The sequence below is a fragment of the Musca domestica genome, unplaced genomic scaffold, assembly GCF_030504385.1.
Source record: "Musca domestica strain aabys unplaced genomic scaffold, Musca_domestica.polishedcontigs.V.1.1 12, whole genome shotgun sequence".
In the NCBI taxonomy this organism is placed as follows: domain Eukaryota; kingdom Metazoa; phylum Arthropoda; class Insecta; order Diptera; family Muscidae; genus Musca; species Musca domestica.
The window spans coordinates 3701993-3727137 of NW_026712155.1; the positions used below are offsets into that span (position 1 = coordinate 3701993).

General features: G+C 34.8%; 1 protein-coding gene across 1 annotated transcript in view; it reads left to right on the top strand.

Moving 5' to 3' along the window:
* LOC101897334 (esterase B1) overlaps positions 1-19797 on the top strand; it is a 28532-nt gene extending 8735 nt beyond the window's left edge. The window contains exons 2-5 of the mRNA XM_005178639.4: positions 14491-14803; positions 14871-15582; positions 15653-15828; positions 17798-19797. Of these exons, the coding sequence (XP_005178696.1) occupies positions 14491-14803; positions 14871-15582; positions 15653-15828; positions 17798-18259 (1663 nt within the window). The 3' untranslated portion in view covers positions 18260-19797. The remainder of the gene's footprint in view (positions 1-14490; positions 14804-14870; positions 15583-15652; positions 15829-17797) is intronic.
* Positions 19798-25145: the final 5348 nt, after the last annotated feature.

Consider the following 25145-nt stretch of genomic DNA (forward strand, 5'->3'; position numbering starts at 1 on the left):
CAGGAAAGAAAAAACGTCTAAAAAATCGCATAAAATATGTCTATGAAGATGAAAATATTGATTTTTTAAAATTTTCTCATATTTTTTCAATTTTGTCATATTTTTGGCATATTTTCATTTTGAATTAAACGTTTGGTAATATTTCTACAGCTAACAAAACTAAGTAGTTAGGATATCAGGATATCATATACAGATCGCATTTATGGCCCGATCCTTACGAAATTTTGCATGGGGATAAGATGAGGGTTAGAATAGAAGCCTACTCTTTTTGGAGATGATCGCCATATATTTAGGGGTTGAAATGGACCAAAAAACTGCAAAATTGTCAGCAGGTCGTAATTATCAACCGATCCTCACGCACATTTGAATGGGGGTTACCGGACATTGCAAAAGCCAAATTGGAAATGAGCAAATTAGTTTAAGTTGCTATTATTCGAAAATTAGAGAACGAAACCTGATGGTTTTCTTTTATTATTTGGCACAATATCTTGTGGAATTCTTTCGAGTATCTCGCCTATATAAACTGTATCATTTATTATAGTGTTGTAGGGTATTCAACGGTCGGCCCCGCTCGACTGTAGCCTTTGCTTACTTGTTTTGAGTTACTGACAAATATTGGTAAAATTAAATCACAAAATTATGAATTAATTGTCTAAATAAAAGTTGACAACACTGTTGCTATCAGTAGCACTTAACGACTACTTTATTTTGGTCACTAACAGCCCGAAATATTTTGTTAATTATCGAAATTATATGCATTTCAATGCTATCGATTTTTGTGGGTAACTCCAAAAATGAGTGAGAAAATCGTACTACTGAGATCTTATTCTCATACCAGTTATCCCGGGCATATTACATATGTTAGTAATACATTTCAAAATTTCATTTAATGTTATATTCTTTGATCTGAATTTCAATAAACATGCGACCCGAGAAATTGTCAAAATAAAATCAAATTAGAATTTTTGCAGTTCAGAATGGTTTGCCGATCTAGAATATATTCATTATACATGGGGGCAGATCAAGATTTCATGATGTTGCAAAAGGATGATAATATTTTGAATATTGAATTTTATTGCTACTCTCCGGTCGATCGTAAATGCCAAAATATAAATTTTAAATAAAATTCTTCAAAATTTTCCAACAGTTTATTTTAAAATATTTTTATTTATTTTCCGATACAATTTCTTAATTTACTATATATTTCTTGACCTCTAAACAATTTATTGAGTGACATATCCCCCCATGCCAACATTCTAATACCAAAATCCCCCAAAGGAGCCATAATCATAAAACAATCAAGTCGCAGAGATAAGTTGTTATAAAAATCCACACCACACATGGTCTTCATCAATTGTGGTTTGACCTTGAACTATTCGAAGAATATGCCATACCATACGTGTGCCCATTCCAAATAATCACCAAGATTCCGTACTAAATTTCCAAATTTGTGATTAACAATGACTTATCATCAGACCACACCAATGCACACACACTCAGACACACACGTGCGTTCTCCTAGGCCCAGCAGAGAAGACGATGCTAATTGGCAGCTGCTATCAGCTGCCACCTGCCCCCTACTTGTATTAATCGAATGCCACCAAATGCTCGGCTGATAAGCCCTGACTGGTTGATTGACAGACTACCACTGAATGCTCCATAATAATAAAAATCACAATTGCAATAATTTGTTGTTAGACCCCGAGTGGAATATTTTAATTATGTTGATAATTTCCCCTTGGCGTTTTTCTGGTTGTGTTTTTCTTATCGTTCCCCTCATTTAAATGTTGCTCTGAAAATTTAATGCCATTTTTCGATCTGTGACAATAATAATCATTATGGACGTGAATTTATTTAATAAATTAATTTTTATTTGTTCGTATAAACAAATGGTAATTTGTTCATCACTGTCAATTTATTAAGCTTGGAAACTAATTATACCAAGAGTTGTTGCTGTTGTCACAGTGTTGTTGTTGTGTTGTTTTTTTGCCATAAACAGTTCGTTGGAAAAACGAATTAACTAATTTAAAAAATAGTGAGTTAATTAAAATTGCCGCATTCCGCCGACAATGTTGAACCAGTACATGCCGTAAATTAGGCTATGTTCTAAATTTAGTTCGAATGGTTCCACCATTCGTGCTAATTTAGGTGGGTAGTCAATTTTAGCGGAGATATTTACAATTTGCCAAATATGGCTTATTAAAATGCATTTGTGGACAATAGGATGGTCTTTTGTAAGAATGACGAAAAAAAGAGGACACAATAGCCAATAAAGTAGCCAGTGAAGCTGACGTAGGACTTATATAATATATTGCCAGAAAATCTCCCACCCAAGAATATTATTAGCTTCACATTTGATGTGCCCTGAGGCATGGGTGTAATTGATTTAAAGTCCATTTTTACAGATGTTCATCAATGAAATATTTCATTGTTTACCAAAAATTTAGCAAGATTTATCACCTGCTTAAAAGTCTGAATTATTTTCTCTTAACAAAATATATATATTTTTAAAATTATAATCATTTAAAAATGTCATTGTCTACGCAAATTGAAAATTATAAATCAAAATGACTCACTTACAAAAAAGAAGGAAAAGTTTGGTGTCATGCCAAAAAGTACATCAAATATTTGTGTACTGACGATAACAATGGTTGATTTTTTGTCGGTGATTTTAGTTGTGCGTTTTTTTTTTATCTAAAATGGAGAGTTTATCTAAACTGAACATAATTGGCCATTTTGTATGTACAAAGGGCTTATTGTAAAAATATGGAGATATGATAAGGTTAATAGCTTTGGTATCTGATAGACAGGCACTGAATATACCTTGTTGTCGGGGTAAATGTTGTCGTTGTCTTATAAAGGGGGATTTTTTAAAAGCTATAGGAAAACAAGGCCGAACGTTAAATACCCTCCAACATTATGTAGAGAAAATGTTTATATTTAGCAGTTTATACGAAAACGTGGGCCTGAATACACAATTTTTTATCATAGGCTGTAGTAGCCATTACGAATTTAAATACGAAATTAAAAAGAACTTCCGATAAATAATGTGCATAAAATCGTTAAAATATCGAATATCGGAGGGTACCGTTGTGGGCTATACGATATCGTGGACCCAAATAGACATAGTGCTTAGCAAGAACTTCCAGTTTGGATTTTTAAACAATTCCATTGAAGAATGTAGGTACAATCATCAAAATACCGAATATGGAGAGGTACCATTATATGGGGATTCTACGATATCGTGGACCAACATAGAGAATACTCTTTCAGGGGGTAAAGTTCTCAGAAGGAACTCCTTTCATGGATTTCCAGAAATCAAAATACCAAATATCGGGGGTACCGTTATATGGAGGCTATGCGGGCATAGCTCATCTTCGAACTCGACCTCTCGACAGATCGTTGCAAAATTCTAGCTTCCTATCTTTATTCGTTTTGACCTTAGAATGATAACAACAGATGAACAGACGGATTGACGTATATATGTTCGGACGGAGAGGGCTAAATTGTCTTAGGATTTTCCGCCGATCAAGAATAAATGACGAACGTAAAGTTCAAAAAAAAAAAAAAAAAGGCAAACACCATAATTTTTATTTTTTTTTTTTAATTTTATTGAAAGGAAGCAAAAAATGTGGGAAATAGCATAAAATTTTAGAATAAGTTTAGATTTGTTCAAATTATTCACCATTGGCACGAATTATAGACTTCAAACGGCCCATGAATCCGTCACATGCTGCTCGAATGTTCCCCTGCGGAATTTTGGCCCATTCCCGGCGAAGCGCTTGCTTGAGGTGATCAGCACTTTGGTTTTTTTAGTGCCAACATTGCTTTCTAAAATACTCCACACACAATAGTCCAAGGGATTGGTATCCTGAGATTTTGGTGGCCATTGTGCGCTGGAAATGAAGCGATGAACCTCATTTTGTAACTATTCTTGGGTGGCGCCTGCTGAGTGCGATGGTGCTAAGTCCTGTTGGAATTTCCAAGGTCTGCGGCCAAAATGTTTGCGTGCCCAAGGCTTTAATACACCCTCCAGAATATTTTCGCGATAATATTCGGCGTTTATTCTGATCCCGCTTAATACGAGCGGAGAGCGACCATCGGCTGTTATGATGCCCCTCACCATCATCATGGCCAGCGCTTTGGTTCTGGTGGCCAACCGAAGGTGCACATTATCAGCTGTCCTCTTTGGCAAGTAAACATGATCATTCTGTTTGTTTACAAACTGTTGGACAACGAATATTTTCTCAAAATTCGGTAGTTCACCACTTTCGGCCAAGCGAAGCAACTCTTTAGCTCTTTTGAGTCGATTTTCTTTCTATTGCGGTGTAAATTCTTGCACTCCTTGGAATTTCAATGGCTTTACCCCGAGCTCATTTTCAACATTTTGCGAATGGAATATTGCGGTATGTTCAGTTCACGAGCAATTTTCGGCCACTGCGACGATCATTCTTTACATTTCGAACAATTTCTGCTGATGTTGCTGTTTTCTTCCATCCATTTCCTGGACGTCGGGCTATGCTACCAGTATTATGGTAACGAACGATGTTACGAGACACAAACGATTTATTCACATTTAAATGCTGGAGTGATCTAACCATAGCAACTTGTGGTTTTCCAAACAAATATAAAGAAATCACACTATCACGCTTGAATTCCATCACGCATATCTTTTTTTTCTGGAAAATTCTTACCAAAATGTTTTTGTACGCTTGTAAACAATATAATGTGCTGTCACTGGAATAAATTTAACAGCTGTCGGACGAGTGGCTAGGAAATGACAGCAGTCTGAAGTTAGTTGCAGTTTTTTCATCTCACCCTGTACCCTCTGTAGCCATATGTCTGAGTTCTAAATTGTTTGCTTAAATCTAGATTGTTCTCCCATTGGCTTAACTTCATACAGAGACTTGTGTTTTTCGGACAGATTGCCAATGTTTGCTAACCGCAACCAATATCATGACTTCATTTCCGCGAGGGGAATGTTATTAAATTTTTAAATATTCTAAAGTCTACAGCACGTACATTATGGAAAATCTCCATGTTTTTCTTTTTCTAAAATTTGTTTATTTCATGAAAAGGAAAATATCTAAAAGCATTTCTTGGAATCATCTATCTAATCATCAAACAAACATCCCCTATTTACATTTGCCTAGTTTTGTTAATCAAACCTCATTACCAAGTAAAAATTTCCTACCAAATTTTCTTAAAATATTCGCTCCCCCTTAAAACATTCTGCAGTAATTTGTTTGCCATCAAATGTGTTCCTCTTATCACGAACTTAACAGCATATTCGTTTATTAGTCACTCGATTCTTGATTAATAAGTATCTACTCGGCTGAATGGCATACGCCATTGTTCATAGTCACGGTATTAGATGGTCAAATGAACACGAGCACATTTGAGGTATTGGGATGTAACGAAACATTTTAAGATCAATTTCCTTTCTTTTTAAAAGCTTTTGCCACTCAATCACTAGTAGACGGTACACCCCAAGACACAGCGGTGAAAGACAAATCTATATAATATGTTAATTTTTGATTTGTAGCCAAAAAATGACGACAACACCATTTCATTTGCATCCATCCCACCATCTCTGCCAATGGCATAGATTTCTTGCAGCAGGTAGAAAGGAAGGGAGTGCAAAAGACAATGGACAGCGCGAATGGCGATAACAAACAGCTTTGCCGTCACTCAGTTCATAAAATAGAGTCACAGATAATCGAAATAAAAATAATCAATCTATAAATAAAATAACAATATCGTCATCGCCATCTCGCCGACAACCCGCCATTAACAGACCCATAGCTTTGCTATTTCATAGCTTTGCCCAGCCGAAAAACACCAACGACTGTTTGTTTGGCAAATCTTTTGCCTGTGAGCCAATAATGTTATTTGAGCATCAACGAAACGAAGCAAACAAAACTACAAAAGAAAGAAACCCGACACAAAACGTTCTGAAATCTTCTTAAAATAAATCAATCAATGAAAAAAAAATCACACACACACATCGAGGGGAAATCGTAACGAATTTAAGACTAGAAGAATCATCGATACACGTGAATTTGATAGAATAATTTTGCCAAATTCTTTTATATTCCAAAGCAAATAATGGGGTTTTGCTGAGAAGCCATTGTGAGCAACAAAAATAATGGGTATTGAAATTAAAAGCCATGATATTGTCAAATTCTTATTATATTTTCCGATTGTGAAATAAGAGACAGCAATTGTGGCAGAGTAAAATATATGACAGTAAATTAAAAACAAATCTCTATGACGATACGAAAGGGTACGCGAAAAAAAATTTTTTTTTAAAAAAGTGTCTAGTCCAAGGCCCGGCCCTACTAAACCGATCTGGACAATTTAGGTATAATTTTAAAGTTAATGAAAATACCTACCGAACAAGTGGCGATAATTGGCATCGTTCAAAGACATTGGCATCGTTCAAATAATGGGTATTGAAAATAAAAGCCATGATATTGTCAAATTCTTATTATATTTTCCGATTGTGAAATAAGAGACAGCAATTGTGGCAGAGTAAAATATATGACAGTAAATTAAAAACAAATCTCTATGACGATACGAAAGGGTACGCGAAAAGAATTTTTTTTTCAAAAAAGTGTCTAGTCCAAGACCCGGGCCTACTAAACCGATCTGGACAATTTAGGTATAATTTTAAAGTTAATGAAAATACCTACCGAACAAGTGGCGATAATTGGCATCGTTCAAAGACCCATATCTCTTGATCCAAGAAAGATAATAACACATATTTTAAAAGGTTGTTGTGTCAACTATAATTTAGACTTCCAAAATTGGGTCTATTTCTTTTTTTACTTTCAGGGCATTGCTTTAACCGAAACGTTTTAAATAACACCATCATTTGACCACTTGTTGGATAGGTATTTTCATTACAATGTAAATGATACTATATGTAGTTATATATATCTAGGTTTAACCCGGGTTTTGGACCCGGGCTTTTGGGTGAAATATGCGAGTACCCGATTGCGACCTCTAAGAAAAAAATACTTTCCCGCAATCAATAAGAAAAAAAGAAAAAATGCACAGTTTTTACAAAATTAGAGTTAAACCAAAAATCCTATGAAATAATTTTATAGGGCCTAGAGGGTCGGCCTCTTTTGCTGTTAAATAACACTTTTTTTCCAAAAGTATGTCCAATTTAGGAAATTAATACATTTACAAATTTAAAATCCAACAACGTTTGAATTTTGTTAGCCCGAATTAGCCTCTTGGATGAACTTACCAAAAGAAACTTGGGTTATATTTTCTACAATGTTTTAAAGACCAGAATTTGAAAATCTTCAACTGGCCTACAACATGAATTTGTATTCACAATTTTCGTGTGGAAAACCCCGAAGAGTACACTTGTCCCATACTTGGTGGGCTTATATATTTTTTATACCCTCAGCCATAAGGCTACAGAGGGTATATATCATTTGATACGGCCAAAACGTGCCTAGTCGAAATAACGGTTTTAGACCCTAGGTCTCTTTGGACCAAATCCGTTTCAGAACATTTGGAGTCGATCTAGCGATGTCCGTCCGTCCGTCTGTCTGTCTGCCTGGCTGGTGCGCACGATAACTCTCGAAGGGAGTATCCGATTTGGTCCAAATTGGCTACAACGTAATATTTTTGTCAAACTTAGATCGAGTTCGGAGATGGGCAATATCGGTCCACTCCTTCTGGTACCTCCCCCACAAAAGGTCGAAATTTTCAAAAAATATATTTGTTGCACAGGAAGAGAAAGGATAATCCGAATTTGCTCCAACTTTGCAAATCCTAATATTTGCGTCAGTGCTAGGTCAGGTGTGAAAATGGGCAATATCGGTCCACTCCATCAAGTACCTCCCCCACAAATGGTCAAAATTTTGAATAATTACAACTCTCATGAAAAGTTATGTAAGAGTCCGATTGTCTTCAAATTTCACACATACCAATATTTATATTAACCCAAGGTCTGGTGTTAAGATGAACAATATCGGTCAACTCCTTCTGGTACCTCCCCCACAAAAGGTCGAAATGTTCAAAAAATATATTCTTTGGGCAGAAAGAGAAAGGCTAATCCGAATTTGCTCCGACTTTGCGAATCCTAATATTTGCGTCAGTGCTAGGACAGGTGTGAAAATGGAAAATATCGGTCCACTCCATTAAGTACCTCCCCCACAAAATATTGAAATTTTGAGTACCCATGAAGCTCATAAATCGCCAAATTAACATCCGATTCCATTTAGACTTGGCACATATCATATTTTGGGTCCGATAGGAAATGGGCAATATTGGCCCATTCTTCCATAGAGGGTCAAACGTTTGAATAACCTGAACACTAGTCAAAATTTATTTTGATAATCGAACATAGGCTGAGGGTATATCTCTGGCGGCAATGCCGACTGATACTTTTTAACTTGTTATTGTTTGCTTCTATCCCCTCGAAATAAACTATTACACATATTGGGCCCTAGCACTTATTGAAATATTTTTTCTAAGTACCTATCTAGGTATTACAATTTCGGCCGCCCCTAACTTTCAAACTTTCTGCTTGTGTTTCTTTTTTACCCTCCATACATAGTGTGGAGGGTATATTAAGCTCGTCATTCCGTTTGTAACTCATCGAAATAATAATTTTAGCCATAACAAAGTACATATATTCTTAATAAGCATAAAATTCTAAGACGATTTAGCCCTGTCCATCCGTCCGTCTGTTGTAATCACGCTAGAGTTAAAACGAATAAAGATATGAAGCTAAAATTTTGTCATATTTTGCAGGCAGGTCAAGTTGGAAGATGGGCTATATCAGCCCACAATATCGTTTACCCCCATACAACGGTACCCCCTATATTCGGTATTTTGACGATAGTCTGAAAATTAACAAAAGAAGCTCCTTTGAGAACTTTACCCCCTGGAAGAGTATTGTCTACGTAGAACTACGATATCTTATATCGGTATTTTGATGATTTCATGAGATCTACATTTTTCAATGAAATTGTCTAAAAATCCGTATTAGAAGTTCTTTCTAAGCACTTTATCCCTGGAATAGAAATTTCTATATAGGTTCATGGCTTATGACAAAATTTGCCTATGCAGTTCCACGACTTCGTATAAGATGTTAACAGAATCTCTAACGGATTTTATATTAAGTTCGTCATTCCGTTTGTAACTCATCGAAATAATAATTTTAGACCCAACAAAGTATATATGTATTCTTGATCAGCGTAAAATTCGAGACGATTTAGCCCTGTCCGTCCGATATTCGATATTTTGATGTTTTTAGCTACATTTGTTAATGGCATTGTCTGAAATTCTACACAAGGAATTTACCCCCTTGAAGTGAATTATCTATAGCGGCCTAGGATATCCTATAGCCTCCACATAACGGTACCCCCAATATCCGGTATTTTGATGATTTTAGCCACATTTTCAATGGAATTGTATGAAATTCTACACAAGGAGTTCCCTGAAAGAGAATTGCCTATGTATGCCATGTAACGGAACCCCCGATATACGGTATTTTGATGATTTTAGCCACATTTTTTAACGGAATTGTCTGAAATTCTACAGAAGGAGTTCCTTGTGAGTACTTTACCCCCTGAAAGAGAATGGACCACGAGCCCCTGTATAACAGCAACTCCCGATATTCCATATTTTTATAACTTTGGCCACATTTTCAACGGAATTATCTGCAATTTTGCAAATTTTTGTGAGTTTTATCCCCAGAAATTGATTTGTCTATATAGGTCCACAATATCGTATATCCCCCATATATCGGCACCTTCCGATATTCGGCATTTTTAAGATTTTAACAGATTTTTTTATGGATTTTATTTTTTTGAAAATTTCATAATTCGTTCCAAGAGGGTATTTTTTAATTTCCAAATTCGTTCCAAATGGTGGATTCGTCCCTCGATATAACCTAGCCACATATAGCATATACCACTAACATAATGGGTCCTAACACTTATTGAGATAACATTATTATTATAGGCCCATCTTTTGATATACTGTGATATATTCAATCTTCATTGTAAGTCTTAGAAAATTAGGAGCCAGTTTATTCCCTTCGAAACCATAGGGGATTCTGGGCATTATTTCCAACGTCCACATATAAATCATTCTTTTGTTAACCAGATTAATATATTCACACAATATACATAATCATTAAATCACGCTTTGTCTATTCTAATGCTGTTTGCTTCATTAATCATTTGACGAAACTGTAAAGTTTATTCACACAGCATTAGTCATGCCAGCCAAAGCTTCGTTCCATTTCAACAGCCGAAATTACTGAAGAAACAAACGGTATGGGAAACTAGTTTATTTCTATTAGCAAATGGTTTTGGAAATTTCAAAGTTCGATTTTGGGGTAAACTTGTTTTGAGGTAGCGTTAGGCAAAATACTGTGTTTTTTGAAATGGGCAAGAATTGTACGGGGGTATAATATTTGGACTAAAATTCTCAATTCAATGTCACAGGGGAATGGACTGTAAATTGATAACGAAATAATATTACCAAAACGTTATTTGAATAATTTTATAGGAGGATTAAAAAAGCTTTATATTTAATTTATTTTGATCTTTTTTTAAATATCTGAAATTTTACAGTATATTCGGGCTACCTGTATTCCAAAACAAAAAAAAAAAACTAAATAAATAAATAAATTTTGGTTTTTTCTGACAATAACTATTTTGGTACATTTAGTGAATTATACATTTTCTAGCTTTATTTAATGCACAAATACAGTTATAAACGGAACTTTTTTTTATAATTTGTTTCAAAATGTGGCTTTGTTTGGCCCAAATAATAATAAATAAATTTATGTTGCTACAATAAATAATTTATTTACAATTACAAATGCATATTATCTATGAAAGGTATTTCTTTATAAACAATTATGTTGTGTTGACGAAATTAGTGTTCATCCCCTCTGTCTCTCATCCTGCCATTCAACTGCATTTGCTGACATTGGACTTATGCCAATGCCACTTACCCAACCTATCATGACGGATTATTTTCAGTGGATGCAAATATCTATTTCATGAAAACAGACGTTTAAAATCCTCAAGCCCTCTTCTCATTGCAAAATTATTATGTTTTGTCATGGCTTAATACATCCTGATTCCCTTTTTGAAATCAGCAGAAAAATAACTTATCATTTTTTTTTTTGAAACTATCATAAATTTTAATCGCCTTAATCTATAATCCCAAGTGTCATTTTCATTATTATGCATAAAATTTGTCCAAACACACACACGCACACATAAACATGTTCGCTCATACGTCACAGTATACCTTCCCTCTCAAGCAGACTTTCAGATAATCTGCACGTTTCGTATCCAAATGCTAGTTGTGATGAACAGACAAAGATATTCATTTAATTTTATTTAAATGAAATATTCAATTTCCATAAGGCAACTCAACAATAGCAACAACAACAACAGCAGTAGTATCAACAAAACGATAGAGATTTCAATTTATTTGCCCGGCTAGGTTTGGACATAAATTCAACAGCGCGGTGCGATTAGAAGCCATATCTCATGTTTTCAACTTGGATTGATGTCATTTTTATGTCGGTTATTTCGATTTTGTCTGCCGCTTTTAGTTGTTTAGCTAAACAAACAATTTTCAGCTTCGGCATTCAACAGCCCACTCATTGCAATTGAAATGCCATTGCTGGTGATCAGCACAATTTGCGAGGGTCGACTCGAAAGTTTTTCAAAAAAAAAAAAAAAAATGGTGTGGAGCGTCGTATTTTGAAAATGAAATACTTTTATGATGTTTTGAAATTTTAGAAGTAACTGACAATAAATAACAGTACCAAATTGTACGTTTTGGAAAAGTTATACTTAAAAGGTGCTGGGGAAGGATTATATTAAGGATTATATTAAAAAAGTATATATCAGAGCCGAGTTGTACGTCCCATACGTTCACTCCATTTGGGCTGATATTAGCCATTATTTGAACAATAAACATGAAATGGGATTAAGGTTATATATATGGGAGCTATATCCAAATCTTAGTAGTTCTCGGTAAAATTTGGCAGAGATATTTCCGAGCTTTATAAGATATACTACGGATGGATACTACGAATTTGAGGGACTTAAACACCAAATCGGTTGACACATTTATATGGAAGCTGTAGCTATATCTTAACCGATTTTCACCAATTTAATGTGCTTGCTTCTATACTGAATTCGTCGGATGTACCTAAATTCAGGACTTTTTGACATTTATTAGTCATTTCGTGCATAATTAACCCGAAATCGGTTAAAGATATTGGTTACCGAATTTTAGGGACTTAAACACCACACCGGATGAAACATATATATGGAATCTATAGCTATATCTGAACCGATTTTCACTAAATTTGACGTACTTGCTTCTAGACTAAATGCGGTTGGATATGCCAAAATTCAGGTCATTTGGACTGATATTGGCTATTTGATGCACAATTAACCCGAAATCGGTTGAGGATATATATGGGACCTATATCCCAATCTGAACCGATCTTGATAAAATTTGGCAGAGGTATTTCCGAGCACTATTAGATATTTGGTATCAAATATCATTGTTGTCGAATGCATATTACGCTTGTGAGGGACTTTAAACCCCAAATCGAATAATACATATATATAGGAGCTATAGCTATATCTGAACCGATTTACACCAAATTTGAATTACTAGTTTATAGAATAAGTTCACTCGGAAATGCCAAAATTAAGTCCATTTTGTGCACAATAAACCTGATATGGGGTAAAAATATATTTGGGAGCAATATCCTAATATGAACAAACTCAAAAAAAAATTTTGATGGGGATATTTTCGAGCAGTATCTGGTGTCCGGTACCAAATATCACTCTTCTGGAGTGCATATTACGCATGTGAGGAACTTAAAACCCCATGTCGGATGAAACATATATATGGAAGCTATACCTATATCTGAACTGATTTTCTAAATTTTTTTACTTGCCAAATACAGATCATTTCGACTTCGATTAGCCATTTGGTACACAATTAACCCGAAATCGGTTGAAGATATATGGGAGCTATATCTAAATCTCGTGCGATTATCACTAATTTTAACAGGGTTTGTTCTTGGGCCAAACAAATATTGTTTGCAAAATTTCATTTCAATTGGATAATAAATGCGAACTGCATTTTGTTTAAAAAATACATGGACAGACTGACATACGTAAATCGACTCAGAAAGTGATTCTATGAACATTCTCAAAACTATGGGCCTATCTCGCTTCCTTCTCCATGTTACAAACCCATACAAAGACATAATATCCTTACCACTATGTGGTGTAGGATATAAAAAACTCCCACTCTTCGAGCAATCCTGTTCGAGAGAAAGATTCGCTCCCCAGTGGAAATGAGCAAATATGGCTCTGCTTTAGTGGGGCCCTTTCAAAAACTCAGCCAAGTACCAGCTGCGATCCATATTCAAAATTTCTGAATTTTGCTAAATAACATTTTAGCTGCAATTTTCTAATTCTTAATTAGTTTTAGAAATAAATTAATAGTTCATGTTCTTTTTGCGAAAACTTCCCCATCCAACCTCGTTCAATGAACCAATAAACTGACATTAGTGGCGGAATTTCATTCTCTGCCATTATTGTTCAAATTTATTACTTGTAATAATTGAAATCATTTTCCCCGACAAACTGACTCGCTGACTGTCAGACTATCAGCTGCCATCACTTGAAGCTTCTATGCGATATTCCTTGGTGAATATCTATGTGTATGTATATTTGTTTGTGTGTGATGTGTGAATTTGTCATTGAACACAGAAATGCCATTTTTGGGAAACGGCAAAACATTTCATGAATAACCTTAATACCACAACAGCTGCAAATGATTTTTGTTTAGTTTGCAAATTTTTCCCGAAAACAAAAACAAAAAAAAAAAGAAAAAACTTTATGAATGGGAAACCGGACCAAATGTTGTGGTCTCTTCCACGAATAAAACTTTGGCTATGATGGGCGATTGTTTACATGCTAATGCATTGGAAAAATAAAATAAAATATCGATGTAAGTTCTTTGAAGTGGGGGTATTTCGTTTGCAATTGAAAACTACAAATTGAGAATGAATCTCTTTTTTAAATATTTTTATGGCAGTTAGACATTTTTGGTAGTTTAGTTTCTGGTTCGATATGATATTTTATAGGAATTTTCTATCTCGGCTACAGCTTATCGGGTTAAGTTAAACCAGTGGACTGTCAATTCCAAATAAATGTTCATAGAGGCGGTTAACTTGGCAAAAACCTCAGTTGTTGAAATACCATAAAATAACCTTGATTTAAACTTGTATACTTCACAATTGATTTTTCATTTATTCTGACCTCATTCAAACCGAATCGATTTTTTTATCCAGCAAATAATTTATTTTTTTATAACAATCCGTATTATCCCCTAGTCTTTACGAATATTGCATTTCCAATCAACATTTCTTATATTTTTATATATTTTCTCTTCTTTCAGAATGGTCGACTTCAAAGTTCAACAGCGTCGCTATCGCAGCAAAGAAAAGACAATTGTTTCCACCATTTATGGGCCAGTTAAGGGAGTAAAACGCAAATCGATTTATGGTGATGCCTATTTCTCCTTTGAAAAGATACCCTTTGCCAAACCACCATTGGGTGAGTTGCGTTATAAGGCACCCCAGCCACCAGAGCCCTGGACTGAGGTGCGCAGCTGTACCTCTACGGGACCCAAGCCATTGCAAAAGCATTTTGTTTTTCAAATGACAGATGGTTCGGAGGATTGCCTATATCTTAATGTGTACACTAAAAATGTAAGTCGCAACAACTTCTTAATTATAAAACATTTTTTTATAATTTTTCGGTTTTCTAAATTTCTAGCTTGAACCCATAAAACCCATGCCGGTCATGGTGTGGATTTACGGTGGTGGCTTTCAATTCGGCGAGGCTTCACGCGATCTCTACAGTCCAGATTATTTGTTGCGCGAAGATGTTGTTATCATTTCCATCACCTATAGAGTTGGACCCTTTGGTTTCCTCTGCATGCAGGAGCCGGAATTTGATGTGCCCGGCAATGCAGGCCTCAAGGATCAAGTAATGGCTCTGCGATGGGTCAAGGCCAACTGCTTACGTTTCGGTGGTGATCCAAATAATATTACCCTGTTTGGTGATAGTGCTGGTGGTGCCTCGGTCCATTACATGATGTTGACGGAACAGACCAGAGGCCTCTTCCACAAGGCCATATGTATGTCGGGTACGGTCTTGTCCCCATGGGCTCAGACACCCCAACGTAATTGGCCATATCGTTTGGCTGTAACCGCTGGCTATACGGGAGAAAACAATGAAAAAGACGTTTTTGAATTCTTGAAAAATGCCAAGGGTGCCGACATTGTCAAGGCCAATGAAGACTTGTGTACTGATGAGGAGAAACGGGAACGTATTGGATTCTCTTTCGGTCCGGTTATTGAACCCTATGTCACTGATCATTGTGTAGTGCCCACCAAGCCCATTGAAATGATGCGCAATGCTTGGAGTAATAATATCCCCATGATTATTGGTGGTGTTTCCAATGAGGGTCTGCTACTCTATGCCGGTAAGTTGGAGGGGGATAAGTTATTGACGTTGAGAATATTTCATAAAAATTTGTGTATTTTTGTTTTCAGATACCAAAAATAAGCCGAAATTGCTAAATGAACTTAACGATTGCCGTTATGTTGTGCCCCTGGAATTGAATATGGATCGGGATAGTGAGTTGTGCAAGGAATATGGCTATCAGCTGCGCACAACATATTATGGTGATAATTTTCCAAGTATTGAAACCCTACATGAATATTTATTGGTAAGTTGAAGGTTCAAATTTCGCTTTGAGTTCTGAAGTAGATTTTTGGCTCTCAAAGGTTGACTAAACTTAAAAAAAATCTAACATTTAAAGAAACCTATAATAAGGTATCCCATATTTACAATAATTTTATTTGAATATTCCATTTGGGAATGCCCTAAAAATCGTTTACGGATTGAAGAACCCTCAAAGAGAACTATCGAATTTTTTTTCTCTATAAAGGGCCTCCAAAAAAAAAAAAAAAAAAAAAAAAAAAAAAAAAACTGTATTAAGGTATCCTACATATACAACACTTTCTGGTAGTATTTAACCTGCGGAATACACGTAAAAATCGTTTAACGACAGGAAACCCTCCAGAGAGCTATTTTTAATTTACTCTCTAGAGGATCCCCTATAAGGCTTCTTTTTAACCACATGGAGCTTCATAGAACGAGAGAGACCTCTAGAAAGTCTTCTATAAAAAATAGACTTTTGAATTAATTTATATCTGTAACGTGTCTATAATAAGGTATCCCATTTTTTAACAATTTCAGGAAGCATTCCATCTGCGGAATACTCTCAAAAAATCTTTTGCCGAATGAAGAACACTCCACGTTTAAATTTCATTTTTAGTTCTGATGTAAATTTTTACAACACTTTCAGGAAGTATTATCTCTGTGGAATACTCTCGAAAATCGTTTAACGATTGAAAAACCGACCGAAAAAATATCAAAAATTTTTTTTCCAGGGAATCCCCTAAAGGATATTTTATCCACAGAAGCACCATAAAACGATAAGTCCCTTAGAAGGTCTTTCAATAACGAAATGCTATCGAAAGAATTGATATCTGTAAAGTGTCCTGAATTGTATTGTACCTTTGAGGACCCTCAGAAATCTATTTAAGGACTTAATTTTTGAAAATATGTTCAAGAGATGTTGAGTTCATGTTGGTTTCTCAGATATTTCTTCATATACTGGTCATCCTTAAAATTAGTATGTCTAGAAGACCACAAGACAAATAATGCTTTAAAATTCGGACGGGCTCTTCCTAGGTCCCAAGTCTTACGCTGCTAAGCATACAAATAAAATTAAAAAAATTTCCACCATGGACCCGTTTTATAGATACTTCATAAGCTTTAATAGCACGCCATAAGACTCAAGAATTCACACATTAACTGCACTAACGCCTAAAAATGATTTTGGATCTTCTGGGGACTTGTTATTGCTGTACACTTTCCCATTATAAGTCCATACATTAAGGTCGGAGCTAAGACATCCTGATTCAAAAAAAAAAAAAAAAAAAATAATAATAAATAAATAAATAAATAAATAAATAAATAAATAAATAAAGGTAGTACCTAGTTCCTGGTTACATGGCGCCCAATTAGAAAAATGGAATTATGGTTTTGTTAAAACTATCTAAGCCTAAAAGTATTTTGTACTGGCCAAAAGGGATTAACAAATATATAAATTTACAAATAGATCCATGTATTTTGGTATTTTAAGTGGAAAACTTTTTTTTCCAAAAAAAAAATTAAAAAAACAGATAAATAAATAAAAAATACAGTTCCATTAATTTGTAAATATCCTAAAAAGTCAGGTGTGCCTCCATAATCATTTGCCAATTGGATAATTCCAGTTCTATCAGTTTTTGGTAGAGCCTTTTAGGGTTCCTCCTTATTTAAGGTTTTTTTTAGCATAATACAGTCGCGATTTCTGTCCAAAAAAGTTCTCAATACAATTTCGCCAATTTTCTTAAAGGTATCGGTATCCTCCAATTATTGGCATTATTGAGGAAATTAGTATTTCAGATATTTTTCTGTTTTAGAGCAACAAACATTTAATTCCGACCTTAGACATTTCAGCTGTTAACCACATTTTCCTATAAATTTTTATATCGAAATTGAAGTACCTCAAATTTATATATATATAATTTTTTTTGTAATACCAACCCTTATTTAATTCTACCATCTCCCCCTTTTCCTTTCAGATGGTCTCGCACGAATACTTTTGGTTTCCCATCTATCGTACCGTACTCTCTCGTATGGAACATGCCAAAGCTCCCACCTATTTGTATCGTTTCGATTTCGATTCGAAACACTTCAATCATTTGCGCATCATCAGCTGTGGCAAAAAGGTACGCGGCACCTGTCACGGCGACGATCTGTCCTATCTCTTCTACAACTCGGTAGCGCGTAAACTTAAGAAACACACCAAAGAGTACAAATGCATCGAACGTTTGGTTGGCATGTGGACCCATTTTGCTGCCCATGGTGATCCCAACTATGATCCCGATCATCCGGACATCTGGAAGCCGGTGTCGGAGGCAGCTGTGGAGAAACGCCAATTACAGTGCCTTAATATAACGGATGAATTGAAGGTTATAGATGTGCCCGATATCAAGAAGTTAATGGTATGGGAAAGTTTTTACACACGCAACGAATTGCTATGAAGCTTTTAAGGTGAACACACGCACAAACATTGTTTTTTGGTAGAATTTTGGTTTTTTTTTTTCGTTTGCTGGCATCGGGTTGAATAATTTTCGTTCAGCCAAAGAGAAGGCAAACACACCAAAAAAAAAAACCTTAAGAGTCCTTAGTTTTGTATTGTTAAGGGTATGTAAAAAAAGCTCCTTTTGCGGTTAGTTAAACATAGAAGCTTGAAAAGCTTTTAAGGAGTTTATTTTCGTTTGGCACATAGGCTGATTACTGTAGAGCATTCGCTTAGCTAGCTTTATACAAAAATAAAAGAAATAAAAAATACTTAGGGCTTCCTTGCCCCAGCCTTTCCTCAAACTTCCATCCCTTCTCCCCCAGTACGAAATTGAAATGACAACTTATTTCTTTTTTTAAGTTAGTTTTTTAAAACTTTTAACCAAATTATAGTAGTATATAGTTTGTTGGTCTGTAAGAGTAAAGCTTTCTTTTGGGGAAATATGCCCCCCTTAAAGTTATGTTATTTATTTTTCTTATTTTTCCTTGTTTTGGCGTTTAAGGCCAGTTTTTTGTAGCGCCAGAGATAAGGCCACAACTTTGAGAGATTTCAAAGCTTTGTGCCTTTATCCCCCCGTTTTTGTTTTTATTTTCCAAAGTTTATGCTTTTTCTCTAGACTCGACAAAGTTAGTGGATAAGTTTTGTGACAAGTCTCGTTTGTGATTTATGATTAAATTAAGCCCAAATAAAAACAAAATGGAAAAAACATGAAAAGCTTTCTGGTTATATACTAACCACAAAACTCTATCCAATTAAAGGATTAAAAGTTACTATTCTAACTTATAAGCGTAGCATAGAAATGAGATTCAGTAAAAACAAAAGAAAACAGAGTACATTTTATTCACTTTGAAAAAAAAAAGAATTATGAAAATATAAAAAACAAGAAGACGCAACTTAAGTACCTTTCAAACAACAAAATTATGAAAATATTTTTAAAACTTGAAACGCACAACGGCGTCGTTTCACCCACAAGAAAACCTCATTAAAATGACATTGGTGATGATAAATGCGATACGACAAAGAACATTAGATTTTAATATTAATTCTACATTTTAGAATAAGTTACATATCTCTTCCGTTCCCAAAAAAAAAAAAAAAAAAAAAAAAACAAAACAAAAATTCCAATATTTTTAACTTAACTTCAAATGTAAATTTTTGCATTTTTTTTTTATTGGAAAAAAATACAAAAAAACGAATGGCTAAATTTGACATGTTTTGGTAGGACGAATGAAAAAAATCGATGTTCAAATTTTTATCGATTTTTAAATTCCTTCGTTTTACGGAAACTTGTCTTTAATTTTTATAATTCTGAAATTATTTTATTTAAATTATTAATTTTTATTTTAAGAATCTTCAATTCGCCACACATGAAAATTGTTAACCTCTTATTAAACTATTCATTGACTAGTCTCTAAGAAAACTAAGAAATTACAAAACAAAAAGAATTAAACCTCCAAAATAAAAACCGAAATAAATGACCCTCCGTATTTGAAAAAAACTAAAACAAAAACAACAAATTTTATATAACAAATATTTTATGTGTATAAGTCCATAATAATAATAATAATAACAACAACAATTAAAATAATCAACATTATTTTGCTTATAATCGAATAAGACATTGGCTATTTTAACCATTCACAAAAAAACAAAAACAAAAGATTAAAAAACCAAATATTGACAAAATAAAGGAAATTATTCATATTCACACCTAAAGAAAATAAATGCAGTTTATTGAGCACCAGGATTATTCTACTCCAAATCTCTATCTCTCTAATTGTGAAAAACAGAAAATTAACAAATGAATTTATGGAAATCGAAAGCCAAATCAAATAAAATGTGTATTACCAATTTTTCTTGGCAAAGCAGAATGTAAAATTATGGAATCAATAAAAAACAAGAAACAATTAACTTGAAAAAATCAGAAAACAAAATGTGTTTTATTTTTAGGCGAGGTACTTTCCCCAACCCTGGCAAAATTTCAGCACAATTAATTATGACAACTCTTGGTGGAAGCTTGGTAAGTGCATACTCCCAATGACGAATTCATGATAAAACCAATAAGGAAAGTTCAAAAGTCGGGTGGGGCCGACTATGTGATACCCTACACCACTATGGGTATTTAGAAGAGCTCCCGCAACAAAAAAATTTTTATATTGGGAATTTATGTGAAGAAGTATGAACCTTATTTGAATGCGTATCATGGCTTTAGAGTAGCGACTATTTGGAAATTATATTTAACTCTGAATCGATTTTCAACAAATTTGGGGCTTTTGTACCTCTAGAACCAAATAATATTGCTCTATAGTGCATGATATGACTTCGATTAGGATAATATTATAAACTATTTATTGAGGCAATAAATATACCGGACCGAGTTTCACGACATGGAAAAATTCGGTTGAATATGAAAAATCTATTCAATTTGGGCTGATATTACATATATGGTGGACAATAACCGTAAAATCGGATGAAGATGCATAGCGAAAGTAATCTAAACCGATCTCGATAAAATGTGGCGGAAGTATTTTCAAGCTGTATCTAATGTCTGGTACCAATGATCCATGTTGTGGAGTGTATATTACGCATGTAACAGCTCAAGCAATATCTGAACCGATTTTCACCAAATTTGAAGTACTTCTTTCTGGGCTGAATTCCGTCAGAAGTCCCAAAATTCAGTCCACTTACATTTTTTTAATTTTATTGAATGAAAGCAAACAATGTCGGAAATAGCCTCAAAATTTAGAATAAGTTTAGATTTCCCGGCAAAGCGCTAACTTGAGATGATCGACATTTTGGTATTCCTTAGTGCCAACCTTTCTTTCTAAAATACTCCAGACACAATAGTCCAACGGATTGGTATCCGCAGATTTTGGGGGCCATTGTGCTCTGGAAATGTAGCGGGGAACCTCATTTTGTAACTATTCTTGGGTGGCGCGTGCTGAGTGCGACCGTGCTGAGTCCTATTGGAATGTCCAAGGTCTGCGGCCAAAATGTTTGCGAGCCCAAGGCTTTAATACACCCTCCAGAATATTTTCGCGATAATACTCGGCATTTATTCTGACGCCACGGTCGATTAATACGAGCGAAGAGCGACCATCGGCTGTTATGGCGGCCCACACCATTACCATGGACGGCCGACTTGGGTTCTGGTGGCCAACCGAAGGTACACATTTTCAGCCGACTGCCTTGGCAAGTAAACACGATCATTTTGTTTGTTTACAAACTGCTGGACAATGATTGTTTCTCATCGGAGAAAACCAAATTCGGCATTTCACCACTTTCGACCAAGCGAAGCAACTCTTTAGCTCTTTTGAGTCTATTTTCTTTCTGTTGCGGTGTAAGTTCTTGACGGGTTTCGATCAAGTCGTTTCATTACTATTCGAACCATTTCTACTGATGTTGCTGTTTTTTTCCGTTCACTTCCTTGACGTCGGGCTACGCTACCAGTATCACGGTAACGATCCATGATACGAGATACAAAAGATTTATTCACATTTAAATGCCGGAGTGCTCTAAATATAGCCACTTGTGGTTTTCCAGCCAAATATAAAGAAATCACACTATCACGCTTGAATTCCATCACGCATATCTTTTTTTTCTGAAAAATTCTTACCAAAATGTTTTTGTACGCTTGTAAACAATATAATGAGCAGTCACTGGAATAATTTTATTAGCGGTCGGACGAGTGGCTTTGATATGATAGCAGTCTGAAGTTGCATTTTTTTCTTCTCACCCTGTATATCAAAGGTATATAAAAATGCAAACCCATCTCGATAAAATTTGGTAGAGGTATTTTCGAGCTGTATCTGATGTCCGTTATCAAATATTCTTTTTGTGGAGTGCATATTACGGATATGAAAGACTTCAAGATCAAATCGCATGAAACATATATTGAAGCTATGGCTATATCTGAATCGATCTTAACCAAATTTGAAGCACTTGTTTCTAGAATGAATACAGTTGGATGTGCTAAAGTGCAGGTCATTTAGACAGATATTGGCCATTTGGTGCATAATTAACCCGTAATCGGTTGTATATATATATGGAAGCTATATCCAAATTTAAACCGATTCGCACAAATTTTAATAGGCTTCGTCCGTGAGCCAAACAAATATTTCTTTCTCCATGATACACACATGCACATAACGAATCATAATGCACATAACCATACAACATTGTGGTGTAGGGTATAAAAATGTGGGGTGGTTTTTTAAAATCTAATCCCAAATATTGGAATCAGTAACGCCGATTCCAATATTTTTAGTGATATTTTGACCGGAATTAATAGTAAATTTTAGAAATTCCATAATCAATAATATTTGACAATATTTTTCATGATTTTTTTCAAACGTTTTTTTATTTTTCAACAATCATCTATTCTTTAAAAAGTAATCAATAACACCATGTCACTTATGGACTTTAGACGTCATTTTTGTAAAATAAAAACAATAATTAAAAAAACTTTAATTTTAACAGACAAAACTTTTTGAAAACAACATCTTATCAACAGAAACTGTTAAAAAACAAATACATTTATCAAACGTCAAATTTTAACCTCCAATACCAATAAATTCAATTAGAAATTTACAAATACAAATCAAAATTTTGAAGTGTTTTTCTTTATAAATATATTTTTTGCAATTACTACTTTTTTACTCTAGCACTTGGCGGTTTACTTTTAAATCACACGAAAACATTATAATTAGAAAAAGTGGAAGAGGCACTCGCTGGCGTACTTCAATCATATCTTCATCGGTTGGTCATATGTTTATTTAGCAAGGCGTTTCTTTTCTAATCAGCATTTGTTGGCAGTTTAAATGCTGATACACACCGGTGTGTTTTCGCCATTGCCTTGAAAGCTTCGTTGTTTGATAAGAAAGGTTTTCTACAAAAAATACAAATAATAATCGCTTTGAAAAAAAAAAACACAGGTCGTTGATTTCTAATCACCGCAGAGTTCAAGCACTCGCCATGAACACTTAATGTGCACCTGAAAAATCACATCAGATTTGGATGATATATGACAGTGATATGGAACAACATGACGTTGGCAGTAAATGTGAGTAATTCTGTACTCCGTACCCTCACACGCATTTATAGCAGGCCCCTTGACATATAGGCTATATTGTGACTGGAATTTGCTTTGTAACTTATCGGAATGATAAGACCTTATATAAACAATATTTGAAGCTTTATTTGTGGGGTGCAAATAAAAAAGGCATTAAATTCGGCCGATCCACGTTATGAAGCGAACTAAAATTTAAGTTAATCGGCAGAAATGTGAAAATATTTTTTAGTCACATGTTCACCATCGCCCTTATGGATTTGCACTGACTCCGGCAATAGATTTGGGTGATTATGTTAGCCGTCATATTTGGCTACATTTCGTTAAAGATAATGGCAGCCAAATATTATTCCTCAGTGTAGAATACATCTAACTGTTGTAAAACCGAAAATCGTCGACCGGGAATCTCAATTTTTATTTTCAACATCAGGTATAGGCTGATACCAGTCTGATCATAAGACATTAAGAAGACTAACACTGTTTGCCATAGTTGTTGCTTTTGTCAACAGGACAAAGCCCTTCACATGGCGCGTTTTACCTTTTTGGGGTGGTGTTTATGGTGCATTGCGCAGGCAGGTCAGGTTCGAAGATGAGCTATATCGGTCCATATAACGGAACTCCCCCCCACATTTTCGGTATTTTGATGATTTTAGGCACATTGTTCAATTCCACACAATAAGGTCCTCGATATCGTAAACGCCCATGTAACGGTGCCTCCCTATATTCGTCATTTTCATGATTTCAGCGACATTTGTCAATGACATTGTCAGAATGCCAGAAAATTGTCTATGCAAGTGTCTATGACTTCGAGGATTCAATACGTATAAGGGTGATCGGGGAAAATAGGTTTGGAATTCAGTTTCGTAACAATTCGTGCATAGTAGGAATTTTGGTTTGTTGACGAATGGCGGGTAATCACAACGTTGGTGTTCGGCGTTCTGTATAGGGATGATCTCCGGGTTGTAGGCTATTTGGACTATTGTGTCTGGAGTATTTTGGAAAGAAAGGTTGGCACTAAAAAATACCAAAGTGTCGATCACATCAAGCAAGTGATTCACCGGGAATGGGCCAGAATACCGCAGAGCAACATTCGGGCAGCGTGTGACGGTTTCATTGGCCGTTCGAAGGCAATAATTCGTGCCAAAGGTGACCAATTCGAACAAATATAAATTTATTCTAAAAGTTGATGCTATTTCCGACATTTTTTGCTTTCATTCAATAGAATTAAAAAAATGTAAAAATTATGGCGTTTGACTTTGTTGATTTTTTTTATTTCACCCTTGAGAACATGGATACTCTATTTAAAAACTAAAGTTTTAACGTTCTGCATGTTTATAAAAAGTAATATGCAAGTTCTGTCGTATTAAGTTTTTCTCCCATTGTGTAAGTTCGATCGATGCAATGTTGATAAAAGTATGTTAAAAACCCCGCCAAAAATGTTATTAACATGCAACATCGAAAGCTTAACAATACTGTTAAACTTCAAGCATTGCCACCCAGTTCGAAACAACAAAACCCCCCATCACTCTGTTAAGTGATCGCACAATAACAGCTGATCAATAGTTACTGTTAATGTAACATTTGTTATTTTCTATTAACACAAATTTTAAAGAGCATTTGATTCGGAAAGACTTCCTCATTTCGTGCATAGTCATCGCATAACTTTGAAAGCGTGCGGAACAGGGAACGGATTGTGGCCTACTAAAAAAAACAAAAACACAAAAATATCACCCGAATACCATTTAAATAAATAATAATAATTGTCGATTGTGTAACA